Source organism: Arvicanthis niloticus, chromosome 7 (genome assembly GCF_011762505.2).
Source record: "Arvicanthis niloticus isolate mArvNil1 chromosome 7, mArvNil1.pat.X, whole genome shotgun sequence".
Taxonomy (NCBI): Eukaryota; Metazoa; Chordata; class Mammalia; order Rodentia; family Muridae; genus Arvicanthis; species Arvicanthis niloticus.
This window is the reverse complement of record NC_047664.1, coordinates 8,632,946-8,648,840: the sequence shown is the minus strand read 5'-3', so window position 1 is coordinate 8,648,840 and position 15,895 is coordinate 8,632,946. Positions and strand designations below refer to the sequence as shown.

The 15,895-nt window shown below is 46.3% G+C and overlaps 2 protein-coding genes across 3 annotated transcripts in view; both read right to left on the bottom strand.

Annotated features, from left to right (window-relative positions):
* Positions 1-1,303: 1,303 nt before the first annotated feature.
* Positions 1,304-7,411, bottom strand: Bcl2l10 (BCL2 like 10). Its single transcript, XM_034509482.2, has 2 exons — positions 4,482-7,411; positions 1,304-1,914 (listed from the first exon to the last, which is right to left on the bottom strand). The coding sequence occupies exons 1-2, from the start codon at positions 4,920-4,922 to the stop codon at positions 1,792-1,794; spliced, it is 564 nt and encodes a 187-aa protein (XP_034365373.1). The 5' UTR covers positions 4,923-7,411; the 3' UTR covers positions 1,304-1,791.
* Positions 7,412-7,555: 144 nt separating this feature from the next.
* Positions 7,556-15,895, bottom strand: part of Gnb5 (G protein subunit beta 5) — a 40,410-nt gene continuing 32,070 nt past the window's right edge. For both annotated transcript variants that reach the window (XM_034508474.2, XM_076937885.1), the window contains 5 exons: positions 15,360-15,451; positions 12,444-12,492; positions 9,336-9,432; positions 8,414-8,580; positions 7,556-8,074 (listed from right to left, as the gene is read on the bottom strand). In XM_034508474.2, the coding sequence (XP_034364365.1) occupies positions 8,063-8,074; positions 8,414-8,580; positions 9,336-9,432; positions 12,444-12,492; positions 15,360-15,451 (417 nt within the window). In that variant the 3' untranslated portion in view covers positions 7,556-8,062. The remainder of the gene's footprint in view (positions 8,075-8,413; positions 8,581-9,335; positions 9,433-12,443; positions 12,493-15,359; positions 15,452-15,895) is intronic.

The window sequence follows — 15,895 nt, the reverse complement described above, 5'->3', positions numbered from 1 at the left end:
GAGAGATGGAATAAAAGGAAGGGTGACGGCCGAGTGATACTGTAAACACGCTAACTGCCACCAAGTGCTCACTTTAAAATGGTGGATAGGGTTTGTGTTGTGTGAATTTAATCTCAGTACAAATGCAAAGAATACATCTGTCAGCGTGTGACGTTAGAATCCAGCCTCTGCTCAGGCCCCAGTATTTGCAGCAGCCCCTTCCTTCTCAGTTGCAGACAGATAGGCAGCTGCTGAGACACTTGCGACTCTAACAGACTCACCTGGGGAACCAAGTTTACAACAAAGGGGCTATTGGCAGACTTACCTTCTTCCCGGCCTACTGCCTAGGAACCAGCCTCGATGTAAGCTTCTACCTTCCCCACTTTTCTCAGAAAGGTATCAAAAAGAGACCCCCCCACTTCTGCCACACAGGCTCTGATTCCCCTTCTCCGGGACTCCCCTGAGCTGGAATTTCCCTAGCAACTTCATGGCAGGAAGAGGCAAAGAAGGTCAGAGAGCTCGCTGAGCGGCTAAAGGTGATTGCCACCAAGCCTCATGGGTTGAGTTTGATCCCAGGAAACCACATGGTGAAAGGAGAGAACCAGCTTTTATAAGTTGTCTTCTGACCTCCATATGTGTACTATGGTGTGCGTGTGTGCAAGCACACACACTCACACAAACACACACAAAATAACTAAGCAAGCAAACAACCAAATAATAAATGTAGTTTGGCTGGTGAGATGGCTGGGTAGGCAAAGATCTTCTGACCTCCCATGTGTGCACACATACATGCACAGACTCACTATAACTAAGCAAAACGAACAAATGTAGTTTGGCTGGTAAGATGGCTGGGTAGATACAGGTCTTGAATAGACTGAAGAATGAGAGGAAGAAAGGAAGAATGACTTATGAACTTTCATGTTGATTAAATGTTTAAAACAAAGCATTGTTAAGGCTGGAGAGATGGCTCAGTGGTTAGGAGCACTGGCTGCTCTTCCAGGGGACCCAGGTTTAATTCCTAGCATTCAACTGATGACCCACAACCATCTGTAACCCTTGTTCCAGGGATCTGATACCCTTTTCTGGCCTTACATGCACCAGACACATATGTGGTACACAGATCATACAAGCAAAACACACACATATATATTATAAAAATAAAATTTACCCCTTGCATAGCAATACAAACCAAATCCTGGTTTATATCGGAGACAATAAAAGTAAATAAATTGTCATCAATTCCAGTTACTCCCAAGAACAAGAGTCTTGCCAAAATATAGAAAGACATATTCTTTTTTTTTGTTTTTTAAATGTATGCATTTATTAAGAATTTGAAGTTACTTAAAATGTATTAAGGGGAGCACTGTAAATTCAGAAGTTCTAGGAATTAGTCATGGAAGGATTTAGGTTTCAAAGGATTCCTTAAGGTTTCCTATTGTATTCCTTATTGCTCTGGGCTCTGGGCTTTAGGATCCCCTGCCCTGGAACTCTGACCACTTAACAGCAGCTCAAGAACCTCACAACAGCCAGGAGAGGCTCTGCTGTGCTTGTAGCCAGCAGACAGCAGCACTCTAGTGAGTGTGTGTAGCATTTTCTGAAGTTCTTTGGAGTGGTGTATACCATTTCCCCACTTAGTGAAGAGCTTCTTGGGCCCCTTCCAAATGCTGGCCCCATCACAAACCCAGAATTCCATGTAGCATGCAGGTAGATGTCTCTAGGCAGGAGGCTTCCTCCGTTCTTATCCAATTACCCAGTATTGTCCCTTAGAGAGTTCACAGTTAGGCAGGTAAGATCACTTTAAAAATTTTAAACTTACAAATGTTTCCAGATATAAAAGACGGCTGTTGCAAAGAGGCCTGACAGAAAAGCCCAAATCAGCAGTCTGCTCCAGAAGTCAGGTGGTGAGGAGTTCTTGAAGAAGCGGCAAAAGCCATCCTGCAAGGGATGAGAGAGGATAACTAGACTGTCTCCCCATGAACAATCCTGAGCCCTGAATACACAGTAGGTGCAGCTGGAGAGATAGCTCAGCAGTGAAGAGCACTGTCGGCTCTTGCAGAAGACTTGGGTTCAGGTCCCAGCACCCACGTGGTGTCTCCCAACTGCCCCTAACTCCAGTTCTAGGGAATCTGACATCCTCTCTGGCCTCTCTGAACATTGCACATGCGTGATAGACAGGCAGATACTCATCCAGATGAAGGGCTAGCTCAGAGCTTGGAGGTCAAATATGTGATCAGCATGCACAAGGCCCTGGGCCAGTCTCCAGTATGAAAAACACTCCAAGATACATGGGAGGTTCTAGATCATGTCCTACAAATGAAAGGCACATGGCTACCAGATGCCTCCCGGTTAGGACTTACAATAAGCAATCCAACTTGCTGCATGAGCAACCGTTTAACTGCCTCATATGGCAGAGACAGCCTCATTACACCTCAACACTTGCTCAAAGCATCTCGGAGAACTCTATTAAACCCCTCCTTACTCTCTGATCCCTTCCCCACACCCTCCAATAAAAATGGAAAAACACAAACCTTGAGCCCTCCCTCCTTGACAGCGCCTGTCTATCTTCAGCCCTTCTATTCACTCTTGATCCTCTCTCTACAAATCAAATTCAAAATGGTTCCGAAGCTCACCGGGGACCTGGGGCACAGCCCTGGCTACTCCTTTAAGAAGTATCTTGGTTCTTGCAGCCACAGGCCCCCTCTTTAGCACACTTTCCCTCATCCAGACTGCTGTGTGGTGCATCACACAGACTCACGTGGACAACATCCTTGTGCCAGCCTCTCAGATACCTGAGAGATGGGAGACCTGCTGACCACACCACCCAAGTCAGTATGTGGCAATCAGACATTGAACTTAATGCCCGTTATCTCCAGACCAAAGAAGGCTGGGGATGTTAGATTTGAAGTAGAGGGTATTCAGGCTGTGTTAACTTACAGCCGCTGCTTCCTCTACCGTCATAGCTTTCGTCAAAGAAATAGCAGATACTCTGTTGAAAGTCAGCCTGGGAACTCTTCCCCAAAGGGAGCTTACCAACACCAGGCTGCTTGAGACCCTAAGTTATCAGAGGCTATGGGTAGCAAATCCTGTATCTTGAACAGACACTAACTAAAGGGCACCTTTCCCCCTCCCCTACCTGCACCAGAATCAGTGACAGCTACACACGCATCCACACGGATTCATCACTATGTGGCACGAGACCTCCCCCTTCCTCTGGAACCGATGAGAGGGGGGGTCTCCTTGCTTGGCCTTATGGACCTAAACTCTCAAGAGCTGCTGCCATGCTGTCTTCCCATGGTCTTTATAACTCTGCTAGTGAATCTCTCTCCCGAAAAGAAAAATCTGCACAAGTCTGAGATCTTATGAGAGAGAGGAGGTAGAGGATGGAGTTAGGAGGCAGAGGGAGAAATCAACACTCTGTCTTAATGACCTCTTCAGAGGGCTCAGAGAGGGTCCTCAGAAACTCAGCTGAAAGCAGTCTTCGGGCCCAATGGAGACCCATACATCAGGGGCAGGGCAGGTGTTAACATGTCATGCTGCCTTTCGTTTCTCAGATAGCTTAAATGCAGGCTCCTGACAGGAATGTGATCCATTTGGTTTCTATATAGCAGGTTTTAATAGTTAGGTTACATTTATCCCCATAACATGGGCCACTTCCATTTTGATTCAACCCCAATGAAGAGGGAAGTGAAGAAACCCGAGGCTAAGCTCAGCTTCCAGGGGGCCCATTGTGGGCTAACCTAGGATAGAATGTTCCCCACCCACCTTCCTTCTCTTCTCTTTTCTGGTGATGCTGGGGATCAAACCCAGGCCTTCACAGATGCTAACAGTCTCCCATCAAGCTTGATCTCATCCTGTGTGTTTTCCTTGACCAATAGCTCTGTGCAGCCGGAGGCTAAGGACTGCCTCTTTAGCCTACACCACCGAGATTAAGGACCAAGAGAAAGCCATGAGCATGGAGATTGCCCAGCAGGGAAAAGTGCAGTGGCCTAAAAGATCCCAGGCAGGGTCCCCACTTGGTGGCCACACACATTTCACAATCCCTAAGGCCTTACTCCAGTAAAGGGTAAGAGAAGAAGCTCTAGAGAGCCTGGGCATAGCTACTGTTCCCTTTATACTACTTGGGCCTATCAGACTTAATCGACAGTCTTAGCCCCGACAGCCCTGGGCTAAGAGTTAGGGTAAAGCCACGTGTGCCTGGCTCCTCCTGAATGAAGTTTTATAAGAACTATTGAGCAAGAGCAGTCTGAGTGCCTATAGAGAAATCCCTTGCTCAGCATGCTCAAAGCCCAGGCCTTCCGCATCTTGCACCACAAAAGCCCGCCATAATGACATAGCCTGTAATTCTGGTGCTCCTGGGATGGAAGCAGAAGGACCATAGTGGCAGGAGAGTGGTGATGTTTGAGGCCAGCCTGGACTGGCTACAAGACCCTGAGTAAAGGCACTCAGCACAGCATTCTGCGCCCCCTCTCCAAACCATCTCCATCACGCTCCAGTGGTCTCACCCAGCCACCGTGAGCCTCCAGCCAGGAGCGGTGCCGGTCCATGAGCAGGTTATACAGCAAGTTCACTGTGAGGTAGCAGTCTTGGTCCACTTGGAGACGATTCCTCAGATCCCTCCTTTGCTCGACAGTCCTGCAAGGGCCTTGATTCATAAGCGTCCCCGCTAAGGCCAGGAGCGCCACCAGGTGGCCCCAGGTGAAGTCTCGGTCACTGGAGAACAATATACCTGTCATCCATCTCACCAGCTCAGGGCGGTTGCCCTGGTAGTCGCGAAGGGAGGAAAAAAAATCCTGGTGCTTCTGTTGGATCTGCCTAGTGACAGAGCGCAGCACGGCCGCCTCGACAGACGTGGGCGGTGGCTCCGGGGTGCCCGGTTCCCGTGCGCAGAACAATATGTAGTCAGTCAGCAGCCGTCTAGTGCGTTCCTGCAGCGGGTCGCCCATCCTTTGGCCTTTGCACCTGGTCCAACCTCAGCTGGCTTTCTAGGCTCAGCTACTTCCCACTCTGACCCGCTTGGACATTTGGGAATACTACTTGCACCTGTTACAAGGAGAGAGTCATGGGGTGGAGCAGGCAGGAGCAGCAGGAGACCCTCGGATTATTGTTGAGGATTAAGCAGATGGGGGCTGGAACTTTCTAGGGGGCGAGTAGGCCTTGGAATTGTCATTCTCCTGCCTCAGCCTCCTGAGTTGCTGGGATTACAGGCTTGGGACACTAGGCCCAGCTAGTAGCGATGTCTTAACTTGTTATTATTGACTGGACCAACTTGTTTGGGAAATAAGGATATATAAATCATTTTGCAAGTGGTTGGCCCAGGCTGGAGGAGGCAATGTGGCCCCCAACTTCTGACTCTTACCTATTTCTGACCTACCAGCTCTGCATCCTAGAGCCTGTCTGTCCTCCACTGATAAATTTCTGGTACAGTGATTCTCAACCTTCCCAATGCTGCTCTCCTCAGGTTGTGGTGACCCCCAACTATAAAATTATTTTGTTGTTACTTCATAAATGTAATTTTGCTACTGTTATGAAGCATAATGTAAATATCTGATATGTAGGATATCTGATATATGGCTCCCACAGAGGCCGAGACTCATAGGTTGAGAACCACTGCTCTAAGTTTACAGGCCTGCTGGGCCCTAGACTCTGTGGAACCACTGCTCTAGTTTACAGGCCTGATGGGCTCTAGTCTCTGTGGGCCCTCTTGGGGCTCCTTTTTGGCACTCTGTAATGCTGATGTATCCCAGGTTTCCTCGGAGGCCCTCTCCCAGAGGTCAACTCTACCCAGTTGTCCTGGTCTTTTCTTTATGTTCCCGTTCTCTAGAGGCTTGCTTTAATCCAGGAGAGTCTCCTTGGGGAGCAAAGAGAGCTCTTTAGAGTGTCAAAATATAATCCAGAACTCTTTCAAGTCCCTGAGACTCTTTCAGGACTCATGAGGGATATTTACATAATACTAATGACATAAAAATATATGTGGCTTTTGTCACTCTCAGTTCCACAGAGACTGCTGAAGTGGTGACCATTCCATCCTGCTGACTGGAAGGATGTTGTTCTGCATTTTGAGGGTCTCGTTGAGGACCATGGGGCTGGGGCTGCAAAGCCAGCACTAAGCAAAGAGCCAGGCTGAACAGGATGAGACAGGAGAGGGACAATGTGGGGACACATATACACAGCCTGCTTCTCAGGGACAGCAAATCTTTGGCTAGTCAGATGCCCAAGGCCACCTGCAATGCCAGTTTTTGTTGTTGTTGTTGTTGTTTTTTTTAAACCAGTGTCTGAGGTGACCTTTGGTTCCCAGTACACTTAAAACAAAACTAAGCACTCTTTTAAAAGATGGGGTCTTGGAGCTGGGGCTGTATTTCAGTTGGTAGAGTGTTTGTGAATCATGAGGGAAGGCCTGGGTTTGTTCTCAGGCAGCACCTACAGTATTAGTGCATCTAGTGTGCAGTGCATGCTGGTCTAGTGTGCAGTGCATGCTGGTCTAGTGTGCAGTGCATGCTGGTCTAGTGTGCAGTGCATGCTGGCAAGCCCAATATACCAACACCCGAGATGCAAAGACAGAGGGATCAAAAGTTCCCAAGCATACTTGACAATGTAGAAGGCTTGAGGGCAGCCTGGGAGGCATGATAACTTGTCTCATGAAAAACATAACAAGAGGCAGGGAGACTGGTCAGTGGGTACGGATGCTTGCTACCAACTGGGCTTGACAACCTGAGTCCCCAGGCACCATACAGAGGAAGGAGAGAGCAGCTTCCCAGTGTTTATCCTCTGATCTCCACATGTGCTCTGTGGCATGCGTATTCACCCCCACACACAGAGAATTAAAAAAAAACAAAAACAAATAGACGAATAAATAAATAAATAAATATAAAAACAAACCAGAGCAAAACAAAAATAAATAAATAAATAAATGAGAAGATGAGGCCTCACCATGTGTCTAAGGCTTGAACTCTTGGGTCCAAGCCATCCTGCTGCATCTGCTCCCATGTACCTGGACTTACAAGTATGTGCCACCATTTCTATTAAGATGGCATCTTATTACACTAAGAGTTTTTTTAAAAGAACAAACCTATACACCTTTGAAAGAACAAAAGGAAGAGAAAGCAGGGACCTTGTGATACACAGCAGCCAGTCCCATCCAGAAGGAATTTACGGTTCAAATAAAGACAAGATACCCCTTGGATAGCAAAACCATTATTATTCATGGCCTGCCCATCAGTCTGTGTAAGTACAACTGCTGTGCGGGACATTCAAATATAATTTATAGGAACAACACATACTTTATCTTAGGCATTTCTGATAACACTACTAGCAGGCTTTCAAATCAATTTAGTGACCTGTCTTCCCACGCCAGAAGGTTCTGTTTGCTCTCTGCAGTGTTTGTGCTGGAATGGCAACCAGTTTCCCCTCAAGTGTGGGGGATGCTCAGCCCCAGACTGCTGTTTACCACAAGTCAAATATACAGCCTGTTTTCTACATGTGTCTGTTTCATTTCCAAAGCCTCCCCAGACCTTCCCATTGCCCCCAAAACCAAAAAGGCATATTATCTTTAAAAAAAAAAAAAAAAAGGACAACTGAACAGGTTGAAAAAAGATACTTTTACCTAAAAACAGTTTTAAAAAGTGATTCTGTGTAGTTACATCTGGAACTAGAATTTCCTCTATTATAGACCAGTGAACAGTCATTCTTACAGTCCACATAACCAGTACATCCCGAGGATGGCTCTAGAAGCCATAGTCCACACCAAGAAAGGTAGAGTTTAAAGTGCTCTGAAGACAGACTAGATTCAAGGAAGCAACGAGGGATGTTTGAAATGCTGACAAATGTGGAATTCTACTGGCTGGAATAACTTCAAAAACAGACAAAATTTCACAGAGTTTTTTGAGATGAAAGAAGGGCTTGAAGGTATAGTTGAAGTGCCAGCGCCTATCCAAGTATTTCCAGGGAGGGGGCAGATTTCATGGAGACACTGGACAGGGTGAGTGAGTGCCGAGCTGTGACGTTGCTCCCATAAGCTAACCTGGGCTCATTGAGACGTCATATCTACACGGGAGGACATATGCTCTTCTCGAACGCTGTGAGAGGACTATGCCCAAACCTGAGAAGACACAGATAGATCCTTTTTAATAGTTAATAGTATTAAGAGATGAGTTTAATGTTTAAAGATAGGAAATCAGGGTGCATACCCCACACACCCCCACACCCACACACCCACACACAAACACATAGGCATGCCTGCTCACACACTCCACTGAACAGGGCTCTCATAGGCTTCAGCTATTTTCTCACCACTATGCACCTGTGTGCACAAGGCTCCCAGTCTTCCAGAAACACCCTCTTGCCACCTGTATCTCTCTGGACAGGGGCAGAGAGACTGTTCAGGAGGGCCACCACCCTTCCTCTCTGTTCACACAGGGAAATGGAACATCTCTCTTACTCTTAGGGTGTGATCCCACGATCCTGAGCAGAATGCTGTCCCATCAGGAGACACTCGCAGAGTGCTAACACGGTTTTCGTGTCCAAACAGGATGGAGACCCGGGAGCCCTTGAGAACATCCCAGACATTGATGGTATAGTCATTGTACCCAGCGAAGAGCAGGCGACCTGGAAGAAGATACAATGGTTAAATCAGTTCCTGTTTTCCCTTTCGTAACTTTCATTCACTCACTCACTCTCTCATTCACCAATTAATTTCACCATTCACCCATCTACCCATCCATCTACCCACTCACCCACCTATCCACCCATCCACCCATCCATCCACACAATAAACACAAATTAATCTAGGCCCACTGTATGGCAGGTAATGTGTGTTGTCTTTGCAACTCAGGAGAAGTAGTCATTGTCCTCTGGGGAAGGCATGGGACAGAGAGGAATATCACTGTAGCACCATGTGGTAGAAGCCATGCTAGGGTCACGTGTTTATAAGATGCCCTGGGCCTTAGTGGAAGCAGGAACATTTCTACCACTTCTAAACCTTCAACTTGAGTTCACAGAGTTTAAGGCAAAGTAATCGATGTTTTTGAGGGCTGAGTCTTCGATGCTTGGGTGGAGGTACCAGAAAGTGGCTGCAGTTTTGTGTGCAAAGACAGAGACTCAGAACAGGGGGTTGTCCCATCAACACTGGCTTGGCTTCTGCTAGCTGCCTCCCAGGTGTGGGCAGGGTTGTAGGGGGTTTCAGAACATAGAGTGGGAAGGGCCAGGGGATGAGGTGAAGGGAGGGGTATCTGAAGGTCCCACGTGGCTTCAGCATATTGTGTCACTGAGAGCTCAGTGATGGGAAACTTGGCAGAGAGCTGGTTTGTTCTTCTCAAGTCTAGTCCTACAGTCCTGGGGAAGTTTCTGAAGTAAAACCTTACCACTGAGGGAGAAATCCACGCTCGATGCTCCAAATATGATGCTCTCCTTGGAGTAGATGGCAACCTCCCTATCTGCCCTCAGGTCATAGAGGCGACACTGGGGTACAAAGAAACAAAGGCGAAATCACTTCTGGCTTCAACTTGTCAAAGTACGGACCGCACACCTACTATTACTATTGGGGACCAGCAGCTTCTGTAGTTTGAGGAATGACAGGAAGAAACCTCTTTAGTTCTCTCTCTTTTTATTTTATCCCTCAGTCCTGTTTCCAGTTAATCTCTATGGGTCAGTAGGGACTCAAAGAAACAGCTAGTGTAAAAAATTTCTTCAGGTACAGAGACAAACATGGAGCCCTGCCTCTTTTTCCTTGATGAAGCACATACAGTCATCGTGGAACATTCCCTAATACTTAGAAATTCATACACGGGGAAATGAAAGTCACCGTGGCAAGTCCTACAGGTATTTGCTAATGTCTGGGATGTTATGTGTGTGTGCTGGATAGTTTTATGTCAACTTGACACAAGCTAAAGTCATCTAAATAAAAGGAACCTCAATTAAGAAGATGTCTCCATAAGACTGGGTTGTGGGCCAGCCTGTGGAGTATTCTCTTAATTGGTGATTGATGGGGTAGGGCCCAGCCCATTGTAGGTACTGTTATCCCTGGGCTGCTGGGCTGCTATTAAAAAGCAAGCTGAGCAAGCCGTGAGGAGCACACCAGGAAGCGGCAACCCTGCATGGCCTGTGTCAGTGCCTGCCTCCAGGTTTGACTTCCTGCCCCGGCTTCCTTTGATGAACAGAGATATGGAAGTGGAAACCAAATAAACTTTTTCCTCCCCAACTTGCTTTTTGGTCACCGTGTTTCATCAGAGCAGTAGAAACCCTGACTAAGACTGTGTGGAAATGGATGGGGGTGGGTGTTCACCGCTAGCTCAGTCAACATTATGTGGTAAGCACTTACTAAAATTAGTCTTCAAAGAAGATGATTTACATGTCAGTCCAATATTCCCCATGTGGCTATGTCTCAATCTGTTAGGCAATAACCAGCTAAATATTCTTCTTATGACTAAACTTTCTCTTTTATGCATAATCCTATGATGAAAATTTTGTGTGTGGGAGGGGAGGGGGGAAGAAAACTGATTTTTGAATACAGTACAAGGGGCAATGGGCTGGGCAATAACAATAGAACTGCCTATAGCCATGTGATGAACATTTTTATAGAAAAATCTTTGTATGCATGTTGATGTCTCCCTTGCATTAGCTCAGGAGCAGAACCCTTAGAATAGAATTGTTTCCATGAAATGGTGTAGCCAAAACGTGTGCCTTTATATTGTTACATATTTTTGACACATCTAAGAGTTTTAAAAATATTTTATTATTTATGAATGTGAATATGGATGTGCCTGTGTATGCACAAATGCACACATGTATGGGTGTGTGGGGTGGAAAGAAGAGGTGTCAGGTTCCCCAGAACTGAAGTTACAGGCGGTTGTAAGCCACCTGACATGTGTGTTGGCATTGAGCTCGGGTCCTCTGGGAGGGCATCAAGCTCTTAATCTCTGAGCCATCTCTTCAACCCTGAGATTTTCATTATTATCAAAACTCAGTAAGTTCTCTTGTAATGCCTTCCACAGCAGCAGCTTAGAGTGGAGCCCAATTCCTTAATATTTGGCATTTTTGAGGACAACAAGAAAAAAAAAACATTATGTTTTCTCCTAAAAACATATGTCAACATAATTTTCCACTTGTAACAAAACTGTGAGAACAGAATCTGGTTTTAGGTAAGCAATCCTTGCCTGAGGGTTTTTAAGTCGTGAAAGGCACAAAAATACTTACAGCAAAGTTTGTTTTGTAGCCTAGGTTGGCTGTGAACTTGCTGTGAATATGTAGCTAAGGATAACCTTGAATACCAGTTCCTCTTATCTCTGCCTCCCACACACTGAGATTATAAGCATTGAACCCCCATGCTGGTTTTATGGCAGTGTTCTTAACAGGGGGAAAATAATTTACAAAGAGCTCTCTCCAGATGGAAGATTCTTTGAGTACATGATGGCATGCCAATAATATGAAATACCAGACAATTATTGAGAAAATACACTAGGGAAAAATGCTTGTTAGTCACAGAAGAATGTACACAGGCTGTATATTTGAAAAAAAATACAAATAGACATTGTCTTTATGGAGAGAAAAGGCAGTCAGGATTCATTAAACTGTTTTTTCCTTAGGAAAGAGAGGAATTTCCTTTAATTTTTATTCAGTGACTACACATAATTTTTGTGGCTAGAAAACAAGTTTAAAAAAAATAAAATAAAGTTAAAGTATAGTGACAATTTTAGAAGTTTGGCTTCTTTAAAAAATACAGGAATATTATAAGAATGTGCTTTCATCTTAATCCCAGGTGCAGGGGTTTGGGCGGCTTCCGGCTGCCCACAGCAGCTGACCATGATTTGCCTAGTGCTCTAGCAGGAGAATGGTTTTGTCAATTGCAGAGAAGTTCTGTGATTCTGTGATGTTTGGAATTCTGGAAACTTGTCAGAGGGTATGGAAATGTTAGGTGGGACTGGTTGTGGCTTGTTGGTAGTCATGCTCAAAGAATAAACAAGAAGAAAGAAATTAGATCCAGATCTCTCTCCTATCTATCGATAGGCAGTGAAACTGGGGGAGGGTAAAGGTTGGGGAAAAGAAGAACCTACTAAGTGGCAAAGACCTACTATACTAAGGGACTGGGGAAATGGCTCAGTTATCAAGATCACTGGCTGTTAGTTCAAGGAATCAGGGTCAAGTACTAGCACCCAGATGGTGGCTCACACCATCTGTAGTTCCAGCCTCAGGACATCCCAGTGCTCTCTTCTGTTCAAGGGCACCAAGCATGCATGTGGTGCAAAGACATATATTCAGGCAAAACATCCATATACATTAAAATGCATAAATAAAATTTGAAAAAAAAAAAAACCAAAATTAAAGCCTAATGTTTTCCTGTGATAGTATCTGGTCCCTTCAGTTGTTTTGCTTTAAATAAAATTTCTTGCTACTTTTGCAAAAAAATAGAGTAAAAACAAGTTATTACCCCTCTCCCCTGCCTTGAAAGGGCTGTCAATAACCGAGAAACATACCGTGGCATCATCTGACCCAGAAGCAAAAGCATCTCCACTGGGGTAGTACCTGCAGAGAGTTGGTAGAAAGTCCATTATGGGGAGTAGCCATTCCCATGACACTGCTCATGACCCCAGGGAAGGCATCCTGGGTCACAGAGCCAGAAGCTCCACTTCTGGGACACAGGACTTTTGCACAGGCCTGAGGGAAGCCTCAAGTGGTTGGACCACCAGCCTCTCATGTTCTTCTGGTAAAGGCAGGGCCACTGCCTTGCAGAGAGGTGTGCTGAGGGCCAGATGGAGTTAGCGTGTTCACACCAGTGTTCTGAGCAGAGCAGGAGTCCTATAATGCACCTCATTCCCAAAGTGTGGCTCAGAGCACAGGGGCAAACGGAGTCAGAAGGACAGGGCCACATCGGCTCTTAGCACTGTCAGGACATGCAGTACTTCAGGCAGTGATATCATATTTCTCAGCCTGGTTTCCTCATCTGGACAGCAAGGATAATGAAGCCTGTCTACATGGTGAAGATGAACACGGCAGTGACTACCAAGAACCCAGCATGCTGCTGACTAAAAAGACTCAAAGAACAGTGACTTTTCCTGTGGTCATCTTCTCGGGAAGTACAGATGCTAGATCATAAACCGCGGGCAGGAGCAGAGTGGGGTTGGTTGGTTATGTATGTATGTATGTATGTATGTATGTATGTATGTATTTATTTATTTATTTATTTATTTATAGGTGGGGTCTTATGTAGCTCAAGCTAGCCTTGAACACTGTGAATGACCTTGAACTTGGGATCCTCCTGCCTCCACCTCCTCTGTTCTGAGAGTCCAGGAGTGAGCTACAACACTGGTTTATGGCCTGCTAGAGAGAGATCTCACGGTTCCGTGTACATTAGTTAAGCACTCGGCCAACTGAGCTACATCCCTGAATAAGGGTGTTTAATCCCTTCATGCAGCCCACACTCTGATGTGTCCCTTCTTTTCAATGCATCTCCTGTCTGGTTACAAATGGCCTCCAGCCTGTACTGGGGAGATGATTAAAAAAAAAAAAAAAAAAAAAAAAAAAAGCCAATAGGGAAGGTTGTTTTGGTTGCTGGTTTTTGGTTTTGGTTTTGGTTTTGGTTTTTCGATACAGGGTTTCTCTGTGTAGTCCTGGCTGTCCTGGAACTCACTCTGTAGACCAGGATGGCCTCGAACTCAGAAATCCGCCTGCCTCTGCCTCCCAAGTGCTGGGATTAAAGGCGTGCGCCACCAACGCCCGGCTTTTGTTGCTGTTTTTAATGCATACATTTGTGTAGGTGTAGAAGGGGGAGGACAGCTTCAGGTGTCAATCTCAGGAAAATGTCCTTTGAGTCAGGTTCTTTCACTGACCTGGACTTCACCTAGAGGCTAGATTGGCTGGCCAGTCACCCCAGGGGGCGTCTGCCACCTCTGTGCTGGAGTTACAGCCACCTGCTACTATGCCAGAGATTGAAGTTGGCTCTTCAAATGGTTTACCAAATGAGCTATGCCCCAGCCCCAGCTTGATTTTGTGTAGCTACCTTACAAAGTTTCTGACAGAAGGGGATGAGAACAGAAAGGTTGGAGGGAAAATGTAAACAATGTTTAGCTCTGTCTGCTCCATACCATGCTCTGAACCCATTGTGTGTGTTTTCTAAAACTATGTGTGTCGTGTGTGTGTGTATGTGTCCTGTGTGGTGTGTGTGTATGTGTCCTGTGTGGTGTGTGTGTGTGTGTATGTGTCCTGTGTGGTGTGTGTGTATGTGTCATGTGTGTATGTGTGTGTGTGTGTGTATGTGTCCTGTGTGGTGTGTGTGTATGTGTCATGTGTGTATGTGTGTGTGTATGTGTCCTGTGTGGTGTGTGTGTCATGTGTGTATGTGTGTGTATGTGTCCTGTGTGGTATGTGTGTGTATGTGTCCTGTGTGGTGTGTATGTGTCATGTGTGTATGTGTCATGTGTGTATGTATGTGTCCCGTGTGTCTGTGTTGTGTGTATATGTGTTCATATGAATGCAGGTGTCCCAAGGAGGCTAGAAGAGTTGGCTTTCCTGGAGCTGGAGTTGGAGGCAGTTGTGAGTCATCTGATGTGGGAGTTGGGAACTGAGCTCAGAGGCGCACACCTAGTGTTTTCTCATCAGGCATGATGGCCGTTTTTTAGGGCTCTGAGCAGAAAGATGTGTTATATTTAGCCGTGCCGTGGCACCTTCTGAACAAGCCAAGTCTCAATCTTTTACTGGAACCCCACTTACGGAGAGCTTGCTATCATCTGAGCCTCTCTGCCTGACTGAAGTAGCCCCACGCTGTTCAATGCCCACCTCTGGCCTGTGCTTCCTCTAGTCTTCCCTGGCTAAACAAATGGGCTGCTGCCGACTGTCCAGACTAGAGATTTGGGCTTCCTGAGCTCAGTGCTCTGACACTGTGGCCCATCTCACCGTAGTGCCCTTTCTTAGCAATATGCAAGGCTGGTTCTTCATCCTCTAGGGCTCAGTTTAAATGCCACCTTCTCAGAGGCCTTTGACCTCCCAGAAGCAGCCCAGTCATTCCTAACCCTGTTCCATCCCCCCATCGTATATATGTGTATCTTTTTGTATCTAGTTTGTTTCCTGAAGGCAGTAGACACTTTATCTACCAAGTTCACTACTATAATCCTGTGTCAGAGGGAATGCATGTATGCGTGTATTCGCTCAATAAGCATATGAAGAATGCCTAAGAAATAGTGGCTTGCTTTGGGAGGATGTGGGTTGTCTCTAAAGCAAGTAGATTAAGGGCTCCTGGGACCTGGAACCTCTCCTGTTGAGGAGCCCTCTTTCTCAGGTGATCTCTGGTGTGTGTATGTGTGTATGTGTGTGTGTGTGTACCTGTGTCCTGCTAAGGATGACCTAAGCCTCAGTAAAGCCCGAGACAGAGGATCCCAAACATTTCACTTACTGACCGGACACTGTTGACATCAGATTCATGAGTTTCAAAGGCTTGCACACACTGGCCGGATCGCATGTCCCACACCATGGCCTTCTTGTCACAACCCTACAAACAGAAAATCATGCAAGACTGTGTACAGGCAGGGATGAATCTTAACAAGTTACTTTCCCCCATGTTAAGCCCAGGGAAGACGACCTTCTCAGGACAGAAGAGGAGGGCACGTGACTTCCCACTTTAGTGCACTTCCTTTTGTGTATTTCTGAGTTGGAGTAAGACCTTCGGTGTTTCCTCCCTCCCTCCTTCCTTCCTCCTGGGAGTTTTACTTTCCTCCACTTCCTTCCATTCTCTCCTCTTTCTGTCCACTTTCCTCTGCTCTGTGGCAAGCAGGTGCTTGGGGTGGGGGTGGGGTCTTAGGTTGGCGACACCAAAGAATGGGTTGGTGGTGTCCAAACTGAAGAGCCAAAAGCTTGCCTTTGTTGGAGTTGCAGAGCCAACTTTCAGCAGTTAGAAATGGGGTTCCTTTGGGCTACCTGTACCTCAGCAGTATGC

What these genes read in the sequence shown, in the direction of transcription:
- Bcl2l10 (XM_034509482.2), bottom strand. Translation starts at nt 4,922, where the DNA reads ATGGGCGACCCGCTGCAGGAACGCACTAGACGGCTGCTGACTGACTAC. An exon ending in TGGAGGCTCACGGTGGCTGG is followed by an intron (nt 1,915 to 4,481) that starts GTGAGACCACTG and finishes CATCCCTTGCAG; the next exon opens with GATGGCTTTTGCCGCTTCTT.